Here is a 23,921-nt window from a genome sequence, read left to right as displayed (position 1 = left end):
AACTGTTACTTAAGGGACAGACTATCCAATAAGGACCATGGGATTGTGCACTTGATGCAGATTTTCCTCTGGTTAATGTTGTTGTTGTTTCCAAGCTCTCTCTACCTGGTTTAAAACTTTTGCCTTATATGTTGTTGTGTTCTATAAGTACTAATGACACCCATCATTATAAAGTAAACTCTGTCATAATTTCTGACAATAACATGTCATCATATTGGCTACACTTAACTGTGAATGTGTGTGTGTGTTTTACAGGACCATGCTGATTTACGTAAGCACTCATTCAAAGTAGGGATGAAGCTAGAGATGGTCACACCAGGAGAACCTTTCCATATCAGTCCTGTGTCTGTCACTAATGTAAGATTGCTTTGTCTCTCTCTCTCTCTCTCTCTCTCTCTCTCTAGTTCCATTTGCTGGTAAACATTTAGAGATGTATTCACCTCAACGTTTAAACTAATCTGTCTGTTATACTGCAGCCTTCATCAATGGAAGTATTGTACTGACTAAAGTCTCTGAAATAAAGAATAGGCTGTATAAAGAAAATTAACAAAAGCTACCTGACTTACAAAAGGCTGACATGTTTTATGTGTGCCCATTAACCAATCTATACTTCCAAAAGGTTTGTTTGTATACGGCACTCAAATATTTCCCTTACTGTGGAAAATTTGACATATTGCATTGTTCATGAAGAATTATTTGAGTGTGGATAATTTTAATTAACTTTACAATGTTTGACAGTACAGACTGCTTAAGCTTTTTTTCTCTAATAAAGTGGCCAACGAATGATTCATGGGTGGGACCTGTTTTTCAGCAGTCACTTTGTCATCTGTCTTCTGCACTAGCCTGTTCTTAAAAGGTTTAAAACTATAAAGTCAATGAACCTTCTTCATCTTCCTCTTCTTTTCTGCAGGTTTATGATGAACAATTCTTCCAGGTATCAGTGGATGATGTGATGACGGATAGTAAGCAGCGGTCAGTGGTTTGTCATGCTGACTCTGTGGACATTCTGCCGGTCCAGTGGTGTCTGAAGAATGGAGTTAGACTTGAGAAACCTAGAGGTGAGTCTCAAAGAGCTTTACTTTTATCTTGTTTTCATGTTTGTCCTATATTTCTAAGTAGAGTGTATGATAAAATCGTTTGTGCCTATCTCTGTTTCTATTTTTTTTCTTTCTCTTTCTCAGGTTTTCAGTCTCAGGATTTTGACTGGGCTGATTATTTGAAGTATACTGGGACAGAAGCTGCTCCAGAGGCCTGTTTTCCAAATGTAAGCCCATTTTCCATCAGGTTCCATTCAGACTGTGCTGTGAGCCTAGCACATAGCTAAAGTTATGTTTTTCATATAGCCCGTATATTCAGTGTAGTTTTTCGTCACAGAACATATATTTGACTATAGTGATATGTATCTCAGCACAGTTTTAACTTTTATAGGTTTATGCATACCTTTTATAGTTATTAAATTCAGCCAGTTCGAGGCACCCATTTTCAAATGTGTATACACAGCTTGTATAATTTTTGTAGGAAAGAATTAAATGAAATATATCACTCTGTAGCAGCTGTACATTCGCCTAAGTTAATTATACCCTGTACCATGTACTGAACAGAGGAGGATAAAGCCCCCAGCATTGGACTTTGGAGCAGTGAAACTGTATGTGGAGGGATGGAGCTCCATCCAATGATGAGCTGAGGTTGTGCTTATAATCCAGATCTTTTAAAATCAGTACATGACCTCACTGATGCTTTCCTGCATGAATGCAATCAAATCCTTACAGACATGTGACAACATCTAGTGCCTTTCCTGAAAAGTAGAAGCGTTTACTGGAGATTGATACCTGATTGTCTGAGAAGAAATGTAAGATTTGTGGTTGGTCATAGTATATTTTCTTTCAATTTCAAATATTCCAGTAAGCTTTATAAATATATGATTTCTCCTTTGTAGTTTTCATTTGTTATAGAAAAGTAATAATATTGAATTACATTACTGTGTAATATGTACAATACGTAAATGATTTTTTTTGTGCTTTTTTTGTGGCTTGGCAGTTTCCCAGTGGTTTCACATTCTGATCATTTTTACAAGGTTATTAGTGAACACTCCCATGCATTTTACAAAAATCAAACCATTGTCATGCTGGGGCTGCCCTTAACACTCAAACAAGTTACAAACTAGTTCTTCATTCCACAGATATTTTATGAATGACTTAGCTTTCTGTAGAAATTGATAGTGATATTATGAGAACTATGCATAACAAAAAGTACAGTTTATCGGTCATACAGAGATATGGTCTTCAGGGAAGTGAGAAATCGAGAAAGTGTTCTTGTATATGGCTTGTTTGAGTGAGAGAGATAATATGTGCATATTGTTGTGCTTCATCATAAGCTGTAGCGAGTTTCTCTTCTTTATTTAAAATAACATGGAAATATTTTAGAAACTGACATAAAAAATACACATTTAATATTCCCCACAACACAAACACACACACACAGGATACCTGGGTTGTTTGTAAATAGCCATGACACACACACGCACACACGCACAGATACCTGGGTTGTATGTAAATAGCCATAACATGTTCTGTGAGTTTGTGTATGTGTGTGTTATGGCTATTTACAAACAACCCAGGTATCCTGTTTGTGTGTGTGTATGTGTGTGCAAAAGTCAAAGTCTCGATATAGGAAGTTTATTTAAGTACAGTTTATTTATTTTTCAGGAGATATTTGGTTAGATATTTTGCCACTTGTGTAAAGAATGGGAAAGGCAAAGTAGACAAAGGGAAAATAGTAAAATTACAAAAATGATTATTAAATACAGGAATTGAACTTCTAATACCATACAATACTCTCTCTAGATAAACAGTACCGAAATGTTCTTCAAAATTCAAAGAATATCAAACCCCACTCTTCACTTGCTTCAGATGAAAAAAAAATCAGACAAGGAAACAGACAAAACAGAAATTTTGCAGTTCAAACAAAGAAGCGGTGTCCAGGCTTGAGTCCTTAATGTCACCAAAGTGTTTGGGGAAAAATAATCAAAATATATTTAAATAAATGTTCTTCCTATAGGATACGGCCAGTTTTTCTCTAGGACTTGTTTTTGTTCTAAAATAATGAACACACGCATATTTGCACAGACATCCTCATTACAGGCCATATTTTACAGTAAATTAATTTTTAGCTTTCAGTTCTCTCGCCTGGTGTAGTTTTCACTCTTGCTCTTCACGGTTCGGCTAGTCATTTGATCGTTACCATTTTCCCCAGTAACTTGTGTGTGTGTTAGTGTGTGCACATGCATGCATGTGTGTTGCTGTAGTAGTATTAGTAGTTTTCCTCTTAATAGCCGTTCCTGTCTTTTTCTTTTTAATTCAGAGTAAATTATTAATATATTTATCACAGGAAAACATTGTTTGATCTGGCTCATTATCTCATTGTTGTTTAATTAGATTTTTCTGCAGTTGTTTTGAATAGTCATGAAGGATTTATCAGCTGACCCATATTTTCGTCTTTGTGTGTTTATTACAGAATTAAATAATGTATATGTCACCTCTCTCCATCTACCAAATATATAATACGCTTATTTTCTTTTTGCTCCGTAATCGGTTTTACTGAATTATCTTGTCATAATCAGTGGCTGATGACACATGTTAATGGATGCCTTTTTGGTGTTACAAGAAGTTACAAAATAAATTATATATATTTTTATTTACATTCACGTTCTCTTTTCAGATTTTTTGCTTTACACGTGTACTCTCTATTTAGAGCAATGACTAACCATTTATTTATTCATTCACTCAAGCATCTGTATAAATAGCATTTGACAACAATGGCAATATTGGCAATAGTACAATAGTAATAACAAGGCAATAACACAGTAGCAGTTCCTGCGCCTCCTAGTGGCCGCAACGTTAGGTTAGGATTGGCCCCAGTGGCTTAGTACATTCCTGTCACAATTTGTTAACAAAATTTGTTCACTCATGAGTAAATTACACGTTTAGTTGGTTTTCCAAGTGAACATTGCACATTTACCTGCATATTACACATTATACATACGGCATAAATTAATAAAGCATTATGTTTTATATTAACTTTATGCTCTCTGTAAAATCATGTCATTTTTGTGTTTCCAGGCATCAGACAGCAGGGGGTTCTGTAAAGACACCTGGTTAGAAGCAGTGAATCCTCTGCAGCCAGCAGAAATCTGCGTCGCTCGCATCACTCAGGCCAAAGGACGACTCCTTTGGCTCCGCCTTGAAGGTAAGAGGCTGCTCTCTCTCTGTGTATGTGTGTGTGTGTGTGTGTGTGTGTGTGTGTGTGTGTGTGTCATACTTCTGGGACTGGTATTTATTATTCTGAACTCGATGTCTCTCTAACCATTAGTACACACTCTGATTATCAAACTAAGATATATATGTTCAATAACAGTAACAATTTAACAATATACAATTAACACTTTTATTGTATTTGTAAATGTATTGTATAATGTTGCTGTGTCTCTCTGCCCCCAACCCTCTCTCTCTCTGCAGGACTGTCTAAGTCTCTGCCTGAGTACATAGTGGATGCAGAGAGTATGGATATATTTCCTGTGGGCTGGTGTGAAGCCAACAGCTATCCACTAACAGCCATAAGAAAGACCATTTGTAGGTTTTACCTTTCACTATACGTCTATTTTTCTTAATTTTGCTATTTCTATTTTTTTTCTTTTATTTCTTTCTTTTTTATTTGTTGTATTGTATTTTTAATTTAACTCTAGATCAACCCTTAGCTTTAATCAAATTTTAAACATGATGTATGTTTTCTAAACACTATATTGTTCAGTGTTATATAATCAAATGCAGTCATTTCAAGCTTGAATTAAGGTTCCACATTTTTAATGAGGTCTTTTCTCTCAGAACTAAACTTCTATTTCTGTTGACATTTCATGTTTGAAAATGTCATGATTATCGGAACAAAAATGATCCAGTAATTCCTGTTCCATAGACGTCTGTTGCAATAACATATATATTGTTTCCATTTTCTGAAAATGTATCACTTTGTATATCAAAGCTTTTTCAGCAGTGACAATGCACTGTACGTAAAGGAATTTATTTCTTGTTTTACAGGTCAGTCTCAGAAGAAGATTGCAGTGGTGCAACCAGAGAAACAGTAAGTTACTGGAAGCTGTAAAACACTTTAATTACACTTCAGACATTTTACCCACTCTGTTCCCATTGTCTACATCCACTTGTAAAGTGCTGTGGTATTAATGGCCCAGAGATATCAGCCATCTAATCCACTGAATTATGGCCTTGTGTAACACACCTCCTAGATTCAACTCTATTTTGTTTCATTCCTTCACTGTGAAACGGCTTTCTAAGGGCTGATATGATATATGGCCCTAAATCAACAGTGGATAAAGCAGGATTTATACATGTTCTACTTTTTATTATGAACTGCCAAGTGTATATGAGAAAGGTAAAGTGTTATTGACTTTGTATACATTAATAGTATAATATTAAGCCAGTACTTTTAGTCAATTCAATACTAAAAGTTTACACAAACAAAAGACACAGTCTTTATCAGATTATTAAATTATTTCAAATGAATCCTTTATCTGTAATTTCAAAATAGCTGTTGTATATGGATAGTAGTGATCCATGTGTTTACTGATGGAATGATGTGAACTGACCAAAATGTGTTCATTAATGTACTGATTGGTTTGTAGGTTGGCTCCTTCGCCTGTAGAAAATATCGCCATTGACCTATGCCAGTCTGTCGGAATGGACACAGGTGATTTTATTCAGTTCTTTTTTTATCTTCATTCTTAAAGTTTAACTGGAGCTGGATTTACCAGGAAGGATTTGTTAAAATATTGGTAAATTTTACTTAATTTTGGAAGCAACTTTGTGGATATGATATGTTTTATTCTGTTGGTAATAATGTTTTATTTAAATCAAAATCTCTTACATTTATATTTTAAAATGGTAAACATGTCAACATTTTACAATAATATTAAATAAATTACAACAAACTACTGCCTAAACAGACATAGGCAAAATATACCAGCTCGTCAGTTCATCTTTTGTGTGTGTCTGTGTGTGTGTGTGTGTGTGTGACAGCTTCAATGAATGGAAAGTACTGCTGTTCTCAGATCTTCATAAATCACCGCTGTTTTTCTGGGCCCTACCTCAATAAAGGCAGAATTGCTGAGCTGCCTCAGACTGTGGGACCTGGAAAATGCACACTTGTCCTTAAAGAGGTACATCCTTCCCACAAAGCTTTGTGTTTGAAGTCATGTGCTGAAGTTTAGGCATCTCTGGTCAATTAAATATTTTGTTGATTTACAAATATTCTTCAATTTGCAGTTTTTTTTGCCAATTTTATTGCAAAAATTCCATTTATTCAATAAGTTTAGCAAATTAACCTTTTGATGTGTTATGATTTCCAAATATGTTACCTGTAGCAAATAATTGGAAATTGAGAATTAAAATGTGTAGACAAATCAAGAAAACAAACCTGTAATATGAGAATTGTATTGTATAATTGCTAGATTTTTCTTTTTATTTGCTGAGCTCAGCAGACATATTAAATTGTTTTAACAACTTTCCTGATTTAATTGAATATACCAGACAAAGTGGTAAAGGTAAAGACGTTGGAATTTATATCCAGGAATGAAAATTAACAAACATTTTAGATTTCTTAAAATTTATATATAAAATAATCCAGTGAGTGGTTTATTGGTGTTTTTACAGTGCATTGTTGTATTGTTAATTTTGATAATGTGTATCTGTGTGTTTGACTGCAGGTTCTGACCATGTTAATTAACTCAGCCTATAAACCTGGCCGTGTTCTCAGAGAGCTGCAGATGGTGGAAAACCTGAAGTGGAACTGTCTAGAGGAGACACTAAAAGCCAAGTGAGTAATTGTAGAACTACAAAGTGTCCCTGTATGGTCAGTGGAACTGAGGGAATGGACAGTGAGTGTAGAAACAAGAAAGTGGTCACAGTGATTTTGCTGATTGGTGATTTTCTGTCAATTTTCTTTTAATTTTGTGTAGTATGTATCAATATGCTATTAATATGTTGGTTAGAAGGACACTTTAGCAGCACTTGTTTTATTATAATGAATGATTGATCACTAGACGCTGGATTCTGAATATACATATTGGACTACTTTGGGGAGAGATATAGAAAAAGGTTAAACATACACACACACATAAAGCTCAATGCATTGTTTATTAGCGTAGTTGTGGTGATTATAATGTTAGTGAAAGCTTGCTACCCTAATATTAGCTACACTATATATATATACACATATAAAAATATCACACACTCATCTCATATTTGCTTCTATGTGTGTGTGTGTGTGTTTGTGTGTGTGTATATGTCCTTGAATGATAAATGTAATAGTGAAAACTGTGGTCCTAATGAACTGAATGTTTTTCCTGCTTTGCATAATGAGGTTCCTAGACAGCTGATTTGCACATTCATGCATGCGCATATTTGTGGAAGAAATTGCAACATTTTTTCAATAAGGATATATTTAAACAGCAGATTTTGTGTGTGTGTGTGTGTGTGTGTGTGTGTGTGTGTTTGTGTGTGTGTGTGTGTGTGTGTGTGTGTGTGTGTGTGTGTGTGTGTGTGGACATTGTCATTCCTCAATAATTTACATACGCTGGAACAAACGAGAAGCACGTTACACAGCTTCTATATAAGCGTATGTGTGTTTGTATGTGTTCTGTAGGTATAAAGGGAAGAGTTACCGCTCGAATGTGAGGATTGTGCGTCTGGCTGAGCAAGTGTCAGATTTCTGCCGCAGTGTGTGTGTGCGGCTGCAGTGTTGCCCAAATCTATTTGGTCCAACACTCATCTCAGACAACTGCCCAGAGAACTGCTCCACACACACCAAGACCAAATACAGTGAGTAAGAGACACACACACAGAGAGAAAGAGAGAGAGAGAGAGAGAGAGAGAGAGAGAGAGAGAAAGACAGAGAGAGAGAGAGAGAGTTTCTCCACACTAAGACAGTAAACAGTAAGTGAGAGATACAGAGGGAGACGGGTGTGTCTCACACACATAAATACACACCAAGACCGTATACAGTGAGTGAAAGACACAGAGAGAGAAAGTGAGAAAGAGAGTGGGGGGTGACAAGGAAGAAAGATGGGGAGAAGCAAAGATTCAAATTGAGAGCTATATAGGAAGAATGAGGTGTAGAGCTATACAATGACAAAGAGAGAGAAATGTTAGGGTAGAGAGGTATATTAGTGGAGAGAGATATGGGGAGCGAGAGAGGGAGATAACACTAATGATCCTGATGGAAACTGCTATTACAATTTAGAAACAGATAAAAGGATTGTGGAATGAGCAAAATGAGAACAAAGAAATTAAAATGAAAGAGAAAAAGAGAAATGCCGATAAGGTAAAAAGAGAAAAGGCCAGAGCAAAGCACAGTAAAACAGATTATAAGAGAGGAAGAAAAAGAAAGACAGTGAAAAGAAGGCATTCTTCACTCTACTCTCTGCTCTCCTGATGAGATGGTTGTGTTTATTTGAATTTTACGTTTGGAATGAAAATGATATGGTTTTGAATGTGAGGTATCATTTTCCTCATAAACATTCACACACACCCACACACTGATCTGACCATTGCTCTACTGCATGTGTTACAAAGTGTCAGTCCTTAGTGAGTACATTTTGTGTGTGTGTGTGTGTGTGTGTGTGTGTGTGTGTGTGTGTGTGTGTTTTGTAGCATATTACTATGGAAAGAGACGGCGAGTTGGACGTCCAAGTTTGGGGGAGAGCACACAGGATGGAGACGGCTCCAAATCCACACGCAGCAGAAAGAGACGCAAAACCATCTTTGTCCAGAAAAAACGCCGCTCTTCTGTAGGATACAACAACACAGATTCACCACAGGTCATTACACACACACACACACACACACACACACACACACACACACAAGCACCATACAGTTACTTGTACTGCTAGTAAACAACATTTAAAATGATTAAGAGCATTTTACACAGTGTATTTTAGCACTCATAGAACAAAGCCTGATATCTCCAAAATATATCTTTAGAAGAGTTGATGGGGATAAGTATATTTTGGACCATTTCAGTTGATCCATTCATTGTGAAATTTATATAAAATGAGAAGAGTATACAAAAATGAAAAACAACATTTTTAAAAATATACACTCAAAATATATGTGCTGTCATCATATTTACAGGACAGCGATTATTTCTATGAGGATGATAATGATTCAGTAACTGAGGAAGGCTCTAGCTCAGAGCCGCATGAGGATACTCGTAGTTGTTCATACTTGGACGTGTCGAGGAGAGGCCGGCCACGGAGGTCAGTGGTCCAGCGCAGGATTTCACTCCCTGCAAAAGCTGACCAGTCATCACTGCGGAGAAACACACGCTCAAATTCCTATTCACACAAGCAGACCAACACACACACAAAGGTAAGATCTACACCCAGTACATCTAACCCAGATCCCTCAGTGGGTCAGTTCAGCAATGGAATATTAGGAAAGAATTGCACAACAAATCATGTCACTTAAGTAGCCATTTTCTTTAATGATTCAATTCATGTTAAGACACAACCATTATACTGACCCCCAGTGGTCGGGAGGTTTTAAAGGTTTTAGAGGACCTGATCTATGAAGAATAAACTATTAAATTCAGGGACTAATTGATTCTTTGTCTAACATTATCAAAATAAATGTAAAAAATACTTGACTAACTGCTACTTAAACCAGAGGTGTATGACTTCTTATGACTGTAGCTTGTTTGTATGTCTAGTCGGACCATAAAGAAGAAGAAGAGGGTCGCTTAGTTCTGGAACGAAATCCTCTACAATGGAGTGTATCTGATGTAGTTGATTTCATCATGTCTACCGACTGTGCCTCACTCGCCAAAATATTCCAAGAGCAGGTATACACACACACAAACACACACACATACCATTTTCCAGAACCTTTAAACAATGCCATAGAAAAAACACTGTTGGTTACATAAAGAACCAAATTTCTTTAAGAGATGTGTGAGTGTGAAGAACCTTTAAAATGTTTAAAAAATCTTTCACTCAATATTAAGATTCTACCCATTTAAACATATTAGCTAAAATGATTCTTTATGGAACCAAAAGTGGTGTAAAAAAAAACCTGTGTTTTAGTGTAGTGTGTAGAATCTAATTTTAAGACTCACCAGTTGCAACAAAGGGGGACAAAATACCATATAATATCCTTCATTTTAGGAGAAATACTGGCTGAGACTAATATAATGATCAATGAAACCTCTCTCTGTCTCTCTTTCTCTTTCTCTCTCTCTCTCTCTCTCTCTCTCTCTCTCCTGTAGGACATCGATGGTCAGGCTCTGCTGCTCTTGACACTTCCCACTGTACAAGAATGTATGGATCTAAAGCTTGGTCCAGCCATCAAACTCTGTCACCAGATTGAACGTGTCAAAGTGGCCTTTTACTCCCAATACGCTAACTAAGCTAACGCTGCTAACAAGGTGAAACGGGCTAGTGCTAATCAAGGCCTTTCAGTGAATGGAAGGAAGAATGGAATGAATTTTCCTTAGGGGCTTGACAGAGAGTTTCGGCCCTACAGGAAACAGGACATGCATCCAAGCTATGTCGTGGACAATTGAAAAGACAGCTATGTCGTGGACAATTGAAAAGACGGCTATTCCAGGACAACACAAGTGGTCCGTTTTGGAGGATTTGAGCTAATTTGCAAGACGAGGGATATTTTTCAGGGTACAAAGCTTGGATGGGGATTGTTTTTGATCTTTTGAGGAACATTCTGAGGCTGAATAATGCTTTTCCCCCTTACAGTATCTTCTTCACATTTGAGGCTCCTGAAGCAGGCCTTTGGAAGAAAATTTTAAATTAACATAACAACAGCACTGGAATCAGACATATCTGCTTCATTGTGACTGTAAAACAAAAAAGTTGGAAATAATACTGTGTTCCAATCTAGAGATGTCAATATGTTACTTTTCTGTCATTTTGAGACCAAATTGTTATATTTATATGGAAAATTACATTTGAAGCATCAATGTATAGTGATATAATATATTTGAAAATATTTATTTTGGCCTAGCAAACTTTTCCCCTCAGAATCTAGGTGCTCACATTCTATTCCAGTTAGCTTCAGATTAGCAGGACACTCATACAGCAATCTATATTTACAACTCATTTGAAAGCTGTAAATATTTTTTAATCAATCAAAAAAAGAAAAGAAAAGAAAAAAAAACAGGACATTAACATGTTTGATTTTCTATTCCTTTCCTTTATACCAACACTTTCTTTGAGATTTGTGTAAATAAGTTGTATATAAAATTTATGAACTAATAGTAAAATCTAGTTTTAATACAATCCACAACTGAGTAGAATGGTGTTATGAATCACTCACCACACAGACAAAGACAGACGTTTCCAAAATATCAGGAATTTTTTCAAACAGTCCCATATGATATGGATGTTCTTCACACATCACCCTTTAAGAAATGAAAGCATTTCTAGATGATACATTTTTTATGAGCCTACTGCTTTTACAGTAGTTATAAAACTTACCTGAAAACCCCAAAGGAATCTTTTTTCCAAATTAACCACAATTCATCACATTATATCAGGTAAAAGCTTTCTTGTTTTCCCATAATGACTTTTATAAACTCTTTGAAAATTCACATGAAAATAAAAACTTTCCTTGAACAGGAGACAAGTTTAAATGCTGCAAACTTTAGTGCACAGTCCACATTTAACGTTGGAAAATAATTTTAATTTATAATTTTTTTATTAATTATTTTTCTTTTCAAGGCAAATTCAGCAAATAACATGTAAATATTCTATATTAATATAATGGGATGTAATCCCAGTCATTTTGGAACATTTGGAACATGTTAAAGGTCTGAGCAATGACACTATCATTGAAGATTGGTACATAGATGACACCAGAGCAATCCGTAACCAGGAGTCAGAAAGGAGTCCTGGGCAGGCAGGATTGGCTTCCTCCCCCCTAACTTTTCAGCTCAGTGATAGCCAATCCGTCACATAGCTGATGTAACAAAACTGACAGTGTTTTCTTCCAAGTGTTAGCAACAATTTGAAAAGAAGCAGTGGATGGTTTGACATGTCTCACTTTACTGGCCATTTCTATTGGTCCATTCATCATGCGGTTTAACAATGTTTTGGAGAAAACAAAACAATTGATAGGAAGAATACTTCTTACAGAAGAGTTCTTGTCAACATAAGGCAAGAAATATTAAATAGAAACCACAGATATAAAGGCTGACCAGGTATAATGAGGTTATCAGGTCTGCAGTGGCGTATTGCAAGGAACTTTCAACTGGATATAAACTATTGTCACGTTTGTGGACACCTGTTTTCCTGCAGTGAATGATATTAATTGGTTGTCCCCATTTGATTTTGTTACTCTACATTTCAGGGAATGCTTTATACCAGATGCTGGAACATTGCTGTAAAGATATGATTGTATCCAGCCACAAGAACACTAGTGAGGTCAGGTACTGGTATTATATGATTAACTCTCTATCATAATACCATTCCCACGAATCCCTACGAACCCCAAAGATCTTAGATTGTGCTTGATTCCAGCTAGCAAGAAACATTTCCACAATATTGGTTAAAGTTACTTACCATTTTAATAATAATAATAATAATAATAATAATGTAACAAATTAATATAATTACGTCATTATGTGTTAGGTACATGATTTTCTATGTATAGTGATATGTGAATCAAAATAAATATATCACTTTTTTCAGTTACTGTAGGATACATCTGAATGAATAAGGAGATGGATAATGGAATATCCTTTATCACTGTCTAATAAAACTAAATATGAATAGAGCCCATACATCAGTTATAAGTGCTGTTAAGGCCAGAATGTGTAAGTGCTTGCTCAGGAGTGCAGCTTGTGAGTCATAGCAGTGAGTCAACATGGATTTGACTGCAGAGATTGAATAAATTGCTCGTATTGGTCCCATTACATGAAGCAGGACTTAGGTGACTGTTCATTCATTTATTATTTTTTCTTCTATTGAGTCGTGCTGCAAAAATTTGTTGGAATGCCACCTCATACTGTTGCCAGGCAACGAGTTTTTCAAAGGTATGCAGCACACAGCAAAGCCCAGCTGTGTGTGTCTAACCATAATCGAGGCAGCTTTTTGATGGTGTAGGAGTCCACATAAAATTGGATGAAGTGGTGAGAAATGAAGACCAGCTTCGTAAAAGAGGCAACAGCAAGAAACTATGACCCTTTTATTCATATAGGAAGCTTGATCAGATTCCAATAGAGAAGAGTTTTCACTCAGCAACATTTGTAAATGTGATGGGAGCAAGACTGAAATTGCAAACATGTCCAACATATCTGAATCATCACATTACAGCCACAAGCAGCCAAACAAACTAACAAAAAAAAGGACTGGAAGGTTTTCTTTCCCAATTTTTCCCCAACATTACAGCCACAAGCATCCAAACAAACTAACAAAAAAGAAAAGGACTAGAAGATTTTCTTTCCCAGTTTTCTTTTTTTGACAATGTCATGTACAGTAGATTTATTTGAAGTGGGAAGGTTTGTGAAGGTATTCAGCATCTCAGTTTGTGTGTGTGTCATCCAGACATATATCACGTTATGGGGAAATACTTTGCATACTTTGCACACCTTATGGGAACAATAAAATAGTACCATAATATAAATCATTACATTTAAGGTGAAGATGTGTTAGGGCTAGGGTGAGATTACTACTACCAATAGGCTATTAGTGATTATGTTTAAGTTTTGTTTAAGATTAGGGTTTTTGAGCAGATATGGTGGGTTATTGTTTTTTTGTAGGTATTTGGGGTTTTTTTCATATCTTTCCCTGAAAATATGTCTCCTAAATTTGTAGTAGTAGAGAAACAGCCAAGAAAAAACACACCTTGTTATTTCTAAAAGTCAAAAGTGTTTATTTTTGATTATAGACCTTGAAGAATTTGATAGCATTAGTTTTAATTTGAGGCTTAGTAAATTACACACAGAAATATAGGAATATACACTATAGATACACTGTCAGAAAAACTGGCACTATAGTGGTACCTTTTGCTGTGACAGTGATGGTACCCTCAATGATACATTTTGTGTACATTTACTTAGAGAACATAATTGTACATTATTCTATAATTGTAGATTGGGGGTGAGTAACCTGTTACATTTATTTAATACTTCTCTGTGCTTTTCTAATAATTATTTTAAATCTAAATGACCAACCAAAGGAAGAATACAGTGGTCCATGTGCTGACAGATTCTAGATGTTCTGATATGTTCCACTGCACAGAATACAACTCAATAATTAAGTTCTTTGTGTTTTCTGAGCTGTTACTATTGCACTTCTACTGAAACTGAGCTATCTGGGAAGGTACATTTACTGCACCCATTGTTTAAATAACCGAAATTTTACTTAGGTATGGATTTAGTCTACTCCACTGAATTATGGTTTGCAGTGGGTATCACTCACACACATATGTGAAACTGGGTCAGTAAAGCAGTGGGTTGGAGGGGGTGGTTATAAACCTGGCTGTTTAAAGTCTTCAAATCTTGCACAGTTTTGCACAAGTATCGGAAATCAAGATAGAGGCTCTCTCCAAACACATTGCACCTTTCACCACAAAGAAATATCAAAGGTTAAACCATACATACAAGCTCACACACACATTTGCACCGAAAGTGATCATTTTGTTGACTTCCTAAGTATACATTCACATGTATTCTGCATGTTTTAATACATAATTGCTTTTTTTATTTCTAAAATTAACCTATGGGAATACATTATTTTTTTTTAATTTAAGGCTAAAGAAAGAACTCACTAAACTTTGCAGGGGGGGGGGGGGGGCATATTGAAGTTTTCCTGTTTGGTTGGTTATTTTTACTTGGCAAACAATAATAACAGTAATAATAACAGTGAAGATGCCTTTATGAGAACATACATCTCAGAACAGAATTTGGCTCTCGTTCAGTTGTTATATATAATAATATGTATATATATAATATTAAAAAAGATATTAAGATTATATTCTATACACACACACACACACACACACACACACACACACACACACATACAAACACAGTCACACCACATGTCCAGGCATATTTTCTCTGGATCCCTTCCATTATTCCACTCAGTATCACAAAAGAATCCAAGCAAAGAATGGAGAAAAAATATATAAGAACAAATTATGAAATATTCAGCAGAGAACTGCTGCCATGTCTTGTGTGAAGGGAATAAAAGGAAAATCCAAGAAAAAAAAAAAAGAACACCAGGGTGCGTTTTAAGTTTCAAAATTCTGTTATAGCTGTTGCCCCCTGCTGGGCATGTCCACTTATTTTATTCTAGGAATAGTCTCAGTAGTTGGTTTACTTGCTCCTTTCTTTATGTAGGCAGCTGTGTCACACATTAAGATGTCCCTCTAGTTGCAGTGATTAATCCAGTGGTCCCACCTTCTGCTAATGGGAGTAATGTTCAGCAAGAATAGCCAACGTGAGGGAAAATGTAAAAATAGTTAACGTAATATTTTAAATCCTATACATCTTTTGCAAAAATCTGTTACATCCACGGAGCAATAACTATAATATACAAAAATAGAGAAATTATGGATTCTGTCTGGTTTTCTTCAGTCCTGTGTGAAATTTTTAATATGTTGAACATTATATGATTATATATAATCATATATTATATTTTTTACACCGTGACTTCATCATATTTACAGACAAAAACTATATTTGTACCTTGCTTCGGTGTAAGAAAACCTGAATGTTGCTGCTATCCCAAACAAATTTCCTTGAAAACAACCAGCTTACATCTATAATTAGAACTGTGTTATTGCAGTCCTTCATTCGAAATTCAAACAAATCCTGCAAAATTCAGAAATGTTCACATGCTTATGCAATTATACCATAGTAGCTGGTAGTTTCCAAGTATGAGGCTGGAGGCAGTAAAGCGAGATCACTTCAACGTTTCGTGAAGTCACGTGGATTAATCTTGTTAGAAATAAGAGACTTTACCAAAGTAACAGTGGTGTCGTGAATTTGTTTCAATGCAGTATCCTCTCACTGTGCTTATGATTCTCCAGTTTTAGTGCTTTCACTTCAAGCTCCCTGTGTGCTGAGGGAAATGTTTTAGACGTTTCTGGAAACCTAAGTTCATGTTCATTTTAGCAAGATCTAGACCGTCAACGACTCCCAAGTCCACAATACAGAAATTTCACGATGTATTGCGCGCAGGAGAGTCACTTCCGCTTTTGAGACAGGGGTGGGCTCAGCGTGGGTGGAGAAATCAAAGAACACAAACAGAAATTGTCACGAAAAACAGCCTTGTGTTATTTATTTCTATTATAAAAGATTTGTGTATACATGTATATATGCAGATAACACTAGATTTCAGATTCCCACATATAAATAAATATAAATGGTGTAATAGAAATATATAATGCACTATCAAGATCTAAAAGCAGTAATTTAATGACTTGTGCACTGCATAGAGTGTGTGAAATGACTGTGGGATTAATATCTGTGTTATGGTGTTTTTTATGTCTCTCTTAAAGAGGTAGGCCTACTATTATGGAATCAGATTTGTACCAAAAATGACCGCAAAAAAACGTTCTCAAACGTAAAACCTATGACTTGCAAACTAAATATACAGCTCCATGTCTTTTGTGCGTCAGCTCTGAGTTCTGCGTGTGCTCTCTGAGTTTTGTGCGCGAGCTCTACGTGTTCTGCGCGTGCTCTCTGCTCTCTGCTTGGTTCCATATACTATGGCCCCCTACTGGACGGGCCTGATAATGCAGTTGTATACATAGATGCTTTCAAAAACGAAGAGAAAATCTCTATTGATAAAAAAAAAAAAAATACACGAAACCACGTGAACAGGGACTCAGTCTCTGTTTGGGGCCATTGTTTATCTTTCTAGATTAGTGTTCTAGATCTTTCTAGTGGCGTTCCTTATGACACTTGTCATTGTATTACTTGTTTACGTGAGTTTCCTCACGTTCTCAGTGACAGCTCTTTGCTGTTTGTACTGCACCGCTCACCGTAGAAATACCTCCAAAACAGCACTTTATAATCACACGTGACTGACAAAGACCGATATGGATCACTCATAAAAAATGAATGAATGAGAGAGTGAGTGAATAAATAAATAATTCACTGCACCATTTTTATGTTGATATTTCGGCAATACAAGTGTCAATATTTGTCATGCCAATAAAGCATATTTAAAATTAATTTGATATAAATTGCAGATCATTTATTTTAGAAATTTAGCAAAGAATGTTGACAGCAGATATAAAGTAGGTCAGGGTGTGTATAGATTCGCGTTTAATGGGGTAGATGTAAGGATAGATTTTATTGGTAGATGGGGTGAAGCACGAGATTGGAAATTGCTGGAAAAAAAAAAAAAAAACTGCAGGTCCCAGGGTGCATTGTGTTAACTACAGCGAGGCCAGACATGGTGCTCTACTCTGAAAGTAAACGGATAGTTTATTTCTGAGTTCAACACTGTGCCCACACACTGACCACTGCATTAAACATATCTCGTTGGTTCACCTTGTAGATGTGAAGTTAGAGTGAGCAGTTCTCCTACTGCTGCAGGTTTCTTTAATCATCCTCCACTCTTCCTTTAACAGTTACAGGATTCTGCACTCAGAACACTGTTGGATATTCAAAATATGTATATATATATATATATATATATATCAAATTTAGACAAACAAGAACCTTTGTTTTTGTTCCCAGAAGATTTCTGCAGCTTAATGGAAGTAAACAAAAGAAATAAAAGCTTTCAGAATTAGTCACAGTGACATTCAGTGAAGTGACTCATCTCACAAATAATCATAACTCACACACTATTTCCATCTCTGTGTTTTTATCACTCTGTCATGCCTTGATTAGTGTCCTTTGTTTCAATATCAGCAGTCATGCCTTCTCATTCTGTCTCACTGCATCTAAAACCAAATATGTGAAATTTGACAATGTAAAAAAAAAAGAGAAAACCATAGCTTCTAATCTTTTTTTATCTGCTTAAGATGCAGATAACGCTCAGTGCCAAACATAAAGTAGAGGGATATAAAGTCCCCAGCACTGGACTCTGGAAAAGTGAAACTGTGTTCTCTGGAGTACAAACCAATACTTTAGAGATGAGTTATCATGGTGTTTGTGATCCAGAAATAATCATCCAACATCAGTCTGTGACCTTATAATTGCACTTGTGACAGAATGCCATCAAATCCTTAATTCCCCAGAAATCAAAACGAAACTGTTTAGATAAGATATTTAATGCACTCTGTTCTTAAACACAGAAATCCACAGGAAAGATTAAATACACAACATTCCCCAAAATTCTGCAGTGCAACATGGTACTCACTTAAAGTGAGGCATCTGCCCTTTTATAATGTAGATTAGCAGCACACTGTCCTCATCACCATTACCAAAACGCTGCATCATACACAAGTAGGACACAGTGTGCATGTGCAATGCTGCTAGTGATTGTAATGCCCCCGTACATCCTTTTCATCACAGTCACTACAGAAGTGCATTGAGTTAAGAAATGAGCAATTGGTCTTTATAACTTCCAACAATAATTTATGAAGTGATTGTTATTATCTCTGATAAATCCAGGCAATTAGGGGTCAGTAAAACGACTGTTCATAACATGAAGAAGAATCAACTGGAAATAAAAGACCGTTCTAATCTAAATTATTATTAAGAATTATGTACCAAATCTATTATATACTTGTCTCAGATCTGTAAATACTCCAGGTGCCTGTGTCCACCCTTTCACCGTGAAAAGAGAGAGCTGGGTCTGAATAGATGTGGAACCAGCAAGGAGCATTAACCGAGCAAAGATATTACACACAATATCTCCAAATCAAATTAAGAACCTGTTCAAAGCTGTGGACTGACAACACCAGAGCTCAGACATCAACAACAAGCAATGTGTCTGACATCATGAGGAGCAGAAAACGAAATCAATTTCTAAGATTGGCATTAGGATGTGTGGATAAATACTTCTGCAAATATCGCCTTTGAGTTTATTCACTGATTTTAAATAGCTTTGGAAATGTATGAAAATGCAGACTGTAAGTTTTGTGGAGAAATTGATGAAATTTATTATTAAACTAAAAGTAAATAGTGTAAGAGAAATGGAGATAATCTGTCCCAACCTGCAGCTGCTAAACTGAATCACAGAGGAAATGGACGTGTGTGTGTGTGTGTGTGTGTGTGTGTGTGTGTGTGTGTGTGTGTGTGTGTGTGTGTGTGTGTGTGCTTTAATGTGTTTCCAATCTATTTAGCGCTAAGTGACTAATTGCAGCATGCACACTGGGAGAAGCTTTTAACATAGAACTATCCACATGGTAAGAAAATGGTAATGTATAATTTAGCATTTAAACAGAATGTTTCTTACTGTGTTTGTAAAGCTAATATAAGTAAATATGTCTGATTAGCTGCTGCTCAACTGATATAGAGGGGATTTCTATTATTTATGCTACACACAAACACCCACACACATGTACACACACACACACATATATATATGGGTTCAAGTCCTGCTCCGGGTGACTGTCTATGAGGAGTTTGGTGGGTTTTCTCCGGGTGATTTCTCCGGAAGGTTGCCAGTTCGATCCCCAGAGCCAGCAGATCATGACTGAAGTGCCCTTGAGCAAGGCACATACCCCCAACTGCTCCCTAGGTGCTGTGGCTAGGGATGTCCATGGCTCTAGGGCATGTGTGCTCACTGCCCCCTAGTGTTCACTAGTTTGTGAGTAAATGTGTGTTTCACTGCATAGATTGGGTTAAATGCGGAGAACAATTTCCTGGCCAATAAAGTGATTCTAATTTTAATGCTAATACTTAAAAATCGAAATGTAAATAAAAATAGAATGCAATGAAACACAAATCATTTAAAACACAGCTTTACAAAGCATGTTGGGTCAGGAGCATGCATATCCCCCTCTTCTTTTAACTTCCTGTAAACATTTGGGAACTGAGGATATCAACTACTGTAGTTCTGATGTTTGAAATGAAGTTTTCCCATTCTGGCATGCAATAGTTCAGGTCTTCATTTGTCATTTCATAATGCACCCATTGTTATCAGTTTGACTAAACTTGTTTTTTACCTCCCTTTTACTATAGGATAATCCACGCAGAACGTAACCTGACATTGTTTTGCTAAAATAATTAATGCCATTCCTGAAAAAGAGAAAATGAGAAAGAGGATGTCTGAAAAAGAGAATGTCTGGATGGCAGCATGTTGATCCAAATCCTGAATATATTATTCTACATTAATGGCGTCTTCATAAGTGTATGAATCACCATGCCATGATACCCCATACAATCATAGATGATGACTTTAGAACTGTGTGCCTATAACAAGCCGAGTGGTCCCATCCATCCATTATCTGTAACCGCTTATCCAGTTCAGGGTCGCGGGGGGTCCAGAGCCTACCTGGAATCATCAGGCGCAAGGCGGGAATACACCCTGGAGGGGACGCCAGTCCTTCACAGGGCAACACAGACACACACACACACATTCACTCACACACTCACTTTCGAGTCACCAATCCACCTGCAACATGTGTTTTTGGACTGTGGGGGGAAACCGGAGCACCCGGAGGAAACCCACGCAGACACGGGGAGAACACACCAACTCCTCACAGACAGTCACTGGGAGCGGGAATCGAACCCACAACCTCCAGGCCCCTGGAGCTGTGTGACTGCGACACTACCTGCTGCGCCACCGTGCCGCCCCCGAGTGGTCCCTTTCCAAAAAGGGGTGGCATTGAGGCACAGCAGGTAGCGGCGCAGTCAAACAGCTCCAGGGACCTTGATGTTGTGGGTTCAAGTCCTGCTCTGGGTGACTGTCTGTGAGGAGTTTGGTAGGTTTTCTCCGGGTGATTCCAGGTAGACTCCAGACCCACCACAACCCTGAACTGTATAAGTGGTTTCAGACAATGAATGAATGAATTTCCAAAAAAAGATTTTGATTTGTCAGATCACAGGACATATTATCTTAAATAAGCTCAGGTCCAGAGAAGGCAGCAGCATTTTTGGATCCATGTAATAAACTTAACACAAAAAGTAAGGAAGTTTGTGTTTGGTAGATTATTTCTTTGTTGTAACAATGCTTCTTGGCAATAAATCTTATACCGTTGGAAAGCCTTTAATGTCCTTTTTAAATGGCACCACATTTGTAAGGAACATGCATTTGTTGACATGCATGAGCAGTAAAGCTGAGTGTGTGGGTTGCGCCCATGAAAAACTTGCCAAACCTTCTCTGCCAATGCCAAACATGACAATGCAAGAAATGGCTGCTTATACCCCTTTTAAACTTTTAGCCGCACCCTTTCCTGTTGCAAAGCTTCATGGTCTTTGGAGTCCATACCTCCCTGCTATTTCCAACATGCAAAGAGAGATTCATTCTGTTAATTATATTATGTATTGTATATGACCATGCAGACTTTCTTATAATGGTGGACCCTTTCCCCAACTATGAAAGACTCAGACTCTCTTAGATGTTCTTTTTCAACCCAATCATTTCACCTACCTGTAAATTTTCTAATTAATTAAACTTCATTTATTTTTTTATAGCATTGTACAACTTCAGTAGTTAGTTTCAGTATTTGAAATGTCTTTAAACAGTTTTACAATCAAATATAGGGTTTACATTATTTGCTCATCATTGCATTCTGTTTCTATTTAGATTTTTCACAGCATCCCAACTCTTCTGAAGCTGGGGTTTGTAAATAATAGTGAGAATATTTATGTTTTAAATTCTATAGCTCTTATATCTGTTCAAGGGTTCAACAGTTTTGTTGCCATCACCCTTTTAGGCCAAACAGTTTAATTACTAAAGTTTAGTTTTTAAACTGAGGTTTGGAAAAAAAATTCTAATATATCATTTTGTGATTATAAAATTTTGAAAATCAATAAATCTACCTGTTAAACGTTTATTGGTAAAGTACATAATTCCACTCACATTCTGAAAGAAGGAAAAAAAGTCAAGTTTCCAATCATAGCTTTATTAAAATAATCATCCCAAAAACAATTTTGTATTTATTGTAATGAAGCATAATGTATTAATCTACACTAATTAGCAGTGATGTACATGAAGCAGGGATAATTTTATTAGTGGTACATGTATCAACGCTATCAGAGAATTGTGAAATGCGCTAATGATGGTTCTCCAGTGTTTCCATTAATTTGGCAAGCAGTGAAAGAAAGAATAACTCAGCATTTTATCACATTTGATCTCATTAACACAACAACATGAGATTCCACCTCTAATTCTCTTGACTGCTTTCATTTCATTAGCATTACATTCACTTTGAGTTACGAACACCGGTGCCAGGAACTGCTTGTGTTTGTGTGTGTGTGTGTGAGTGTGTGTGTGTGTGTGTGTGTGTGTGAGAGAGAGAGAGAGAGAGAGAGAGAGAGAGAGAGAGAGAGAGAGAGAGAATAGAGCGAGAGTATGAGAATGTTAGAGCTACAGTATTTAGAAAAAGAATAAAATGCTTCCTTTGTCAATAAATACACACATTGTTTGTGTATAAACAGATTCAAAGTGGAAAAGAATTTCTTTCTAGACATTACCTCATAGGGGTTCAGAGCCCCTCGGGATGTGTATTTTAGAGGGATATAGTGATTTGGTAGACATTGTTAGAAAAAGAAACAGAAGATAGGTGTTAGCTAAGTTAGGTTTGTGCTAGGTGTAGGACCACCCTTTTAACACATACACGTGTGTGTGTGTGTGTGTGTGTGTTCATGTGCGTGCGTGCCTAGTTGGGATGCTCCCAGACATCCTTCAGCACCATGGTTTCCATGGCAACAGAAATAAAGAGTGAAGGAACGCTCCCTCATGCAATGCCACACTTAGAAAATTCTCTTTCTCTCTCAATCTCTCTTTCTCTCATGCACGTGCTCTCTCTCTCTCTCTCTCTCTCTCTCTCTCTCTCTCTCTCATGTTTCTTCTTTCCATCAGTCCTGCCACATTTCCATTACAAAACACAATTTACACAGAAGTCCCATGGGTACTTGACAATCACTCAGTGAAAACCTGTGTTATCCCAACTGCTTATTCCAGCGAGCTTAGTTTATTGCTATTTAATAATCAATCCTCTAACTGAATTTCACACATTGCATCAATGCTTCTCAGTCTTTTTAATGCTGAATATTTCCCACAGATTCCATATTCCATAAAACTTAATATTTCTGTGAAATATGCCTGAGTATACAAACATGATGTCAAATGTGAAATGGGAACTTTCTCCTCTACGTTATTTCACTCTGGAATTCTCCTTTTATATGCTCTCTTTTATTTTCTTTGTCCTATTTTTGTTCAGACTCAGTATCATTATTTTGGCGCCACCTCCTGGTTGAACGGTGTAATCCATCATCACTCTGATCTACTCAATAAAAAACGGAGTGCTAAGGAACACCGACTTTGTGATAGATGCAATCACACCGAAAGGATGGAAAGTATAAAAGGACACTGAATAAAACAGAAGTAGGTTGCATTTATTTCTTTTCACACCCCAAATCAATCTCAAATGCATTCTCTGATGTAGAGATCTGGGCTTTGGGAAAACTAGTCCACAGCTCTGAGAAAATTAACAGCTTCCTATCTTCTTTTTTGTTTATTTCTGTTTCTCAGTAATGGCTTCTTCTTGACAGCTTTATATCCTTTCAGACCCACAAGCAGGACTTGACACAGTGGATGGACACCAGGTCGTACCGAGTTGTTAAGAATCCCAGTTTTTATAACTTCTGTTTTGTTCATGTGACGTGGTTCTTCCTCGAGAACATATTTCTATGTCTAATCTAATCACAAATGTGTCCTAAAGAATGGCTGTTTTCTCTTCTCTGAAAAAAATAAATACATCTCT

General features: G+C 36.6%; 1 protein-coding gene across 2 annotated transcripts in view; it reads left to right on the top strand.

Moving 5' to 3' along the window:
- Positions 1-11,665, top strand: part of sfmbt2 (Scm like with four mbt domains 2) — a 34,594-nt gene extending 22,929 nt beyond the window's left edge. For both annotated transcript variants that reach the window (XM_066668354.1, XM_066668353.1), the window contains 14 exons: positions 256-357; positions 911-1,058; positions 1,182-1,264; positions 4,119-4,245; positions 4,515-4,628; positions 5,091-5,133; positions 5,693-5,757; positions 6,087-6,226; positions 6,773-6,882; positions 7,711-7,886; positions 8,718-8,884; positions 9,201-9,437; positions 9,778-9,909; positions 10,333-11,665. In XM_066668354.1, coding sequence (XP_066524451.1) covers positions 256-357; positions 911-1,058; positions 1,182-1,264; positions 4,119-4,245; positions 4,515-4,628; positions 5,091-5,133; positions 5,693-5,757; positions 6,087-6,226; positions 6,773-6,882; positions 7,711-7,886; positions 8,718-8,884; positions 9,201-9,437; positions 9,778-9,909; positions 10,333-10,473 — 1,785 coding nt within the window. In that variant the 3' untranslated portion in view covers positions 10,474-11,665. The remainder of the gene's footprint in view (positions 1-255; positions 358-910; positions 1,059-1,181; positions 1,265-4,118; positions 4,246-4,514; positions 4,629-5,090; positions 5,134-5,692; positions 5,758-6,086; positions 6,227-6,772; positions 6,883-7,710; positions 7,887-8,717; positions 8,885-9,200; positions 9,438-9,777; positions 9,910-10,332) is intronic.
- The last annotated feature ends 12,256 nt before the right edge of the window (positions 11,666-23,921 follow it).

This window comes from Hoplias malabaricus, chromosome 4 (genome assembly GCF_029633855.1).
Source record: "Hoplias malabaricus isolate fHopMal1 chromosome 4, fHopMal1.hap1, whole genome shotgun sequence".
Taxonomy (NCBI): domain Eukaryota; kingdom Metazoa; phylum Chordata; class Actinopteri; order Characiformes; family Erythrinidae; genus Hoplias; species Hoplias malabaricus.
Note: the sequence above shows the minus strand (reverse complement) of the source record. Positions and strands in the feature narration are given on the sequence as shown.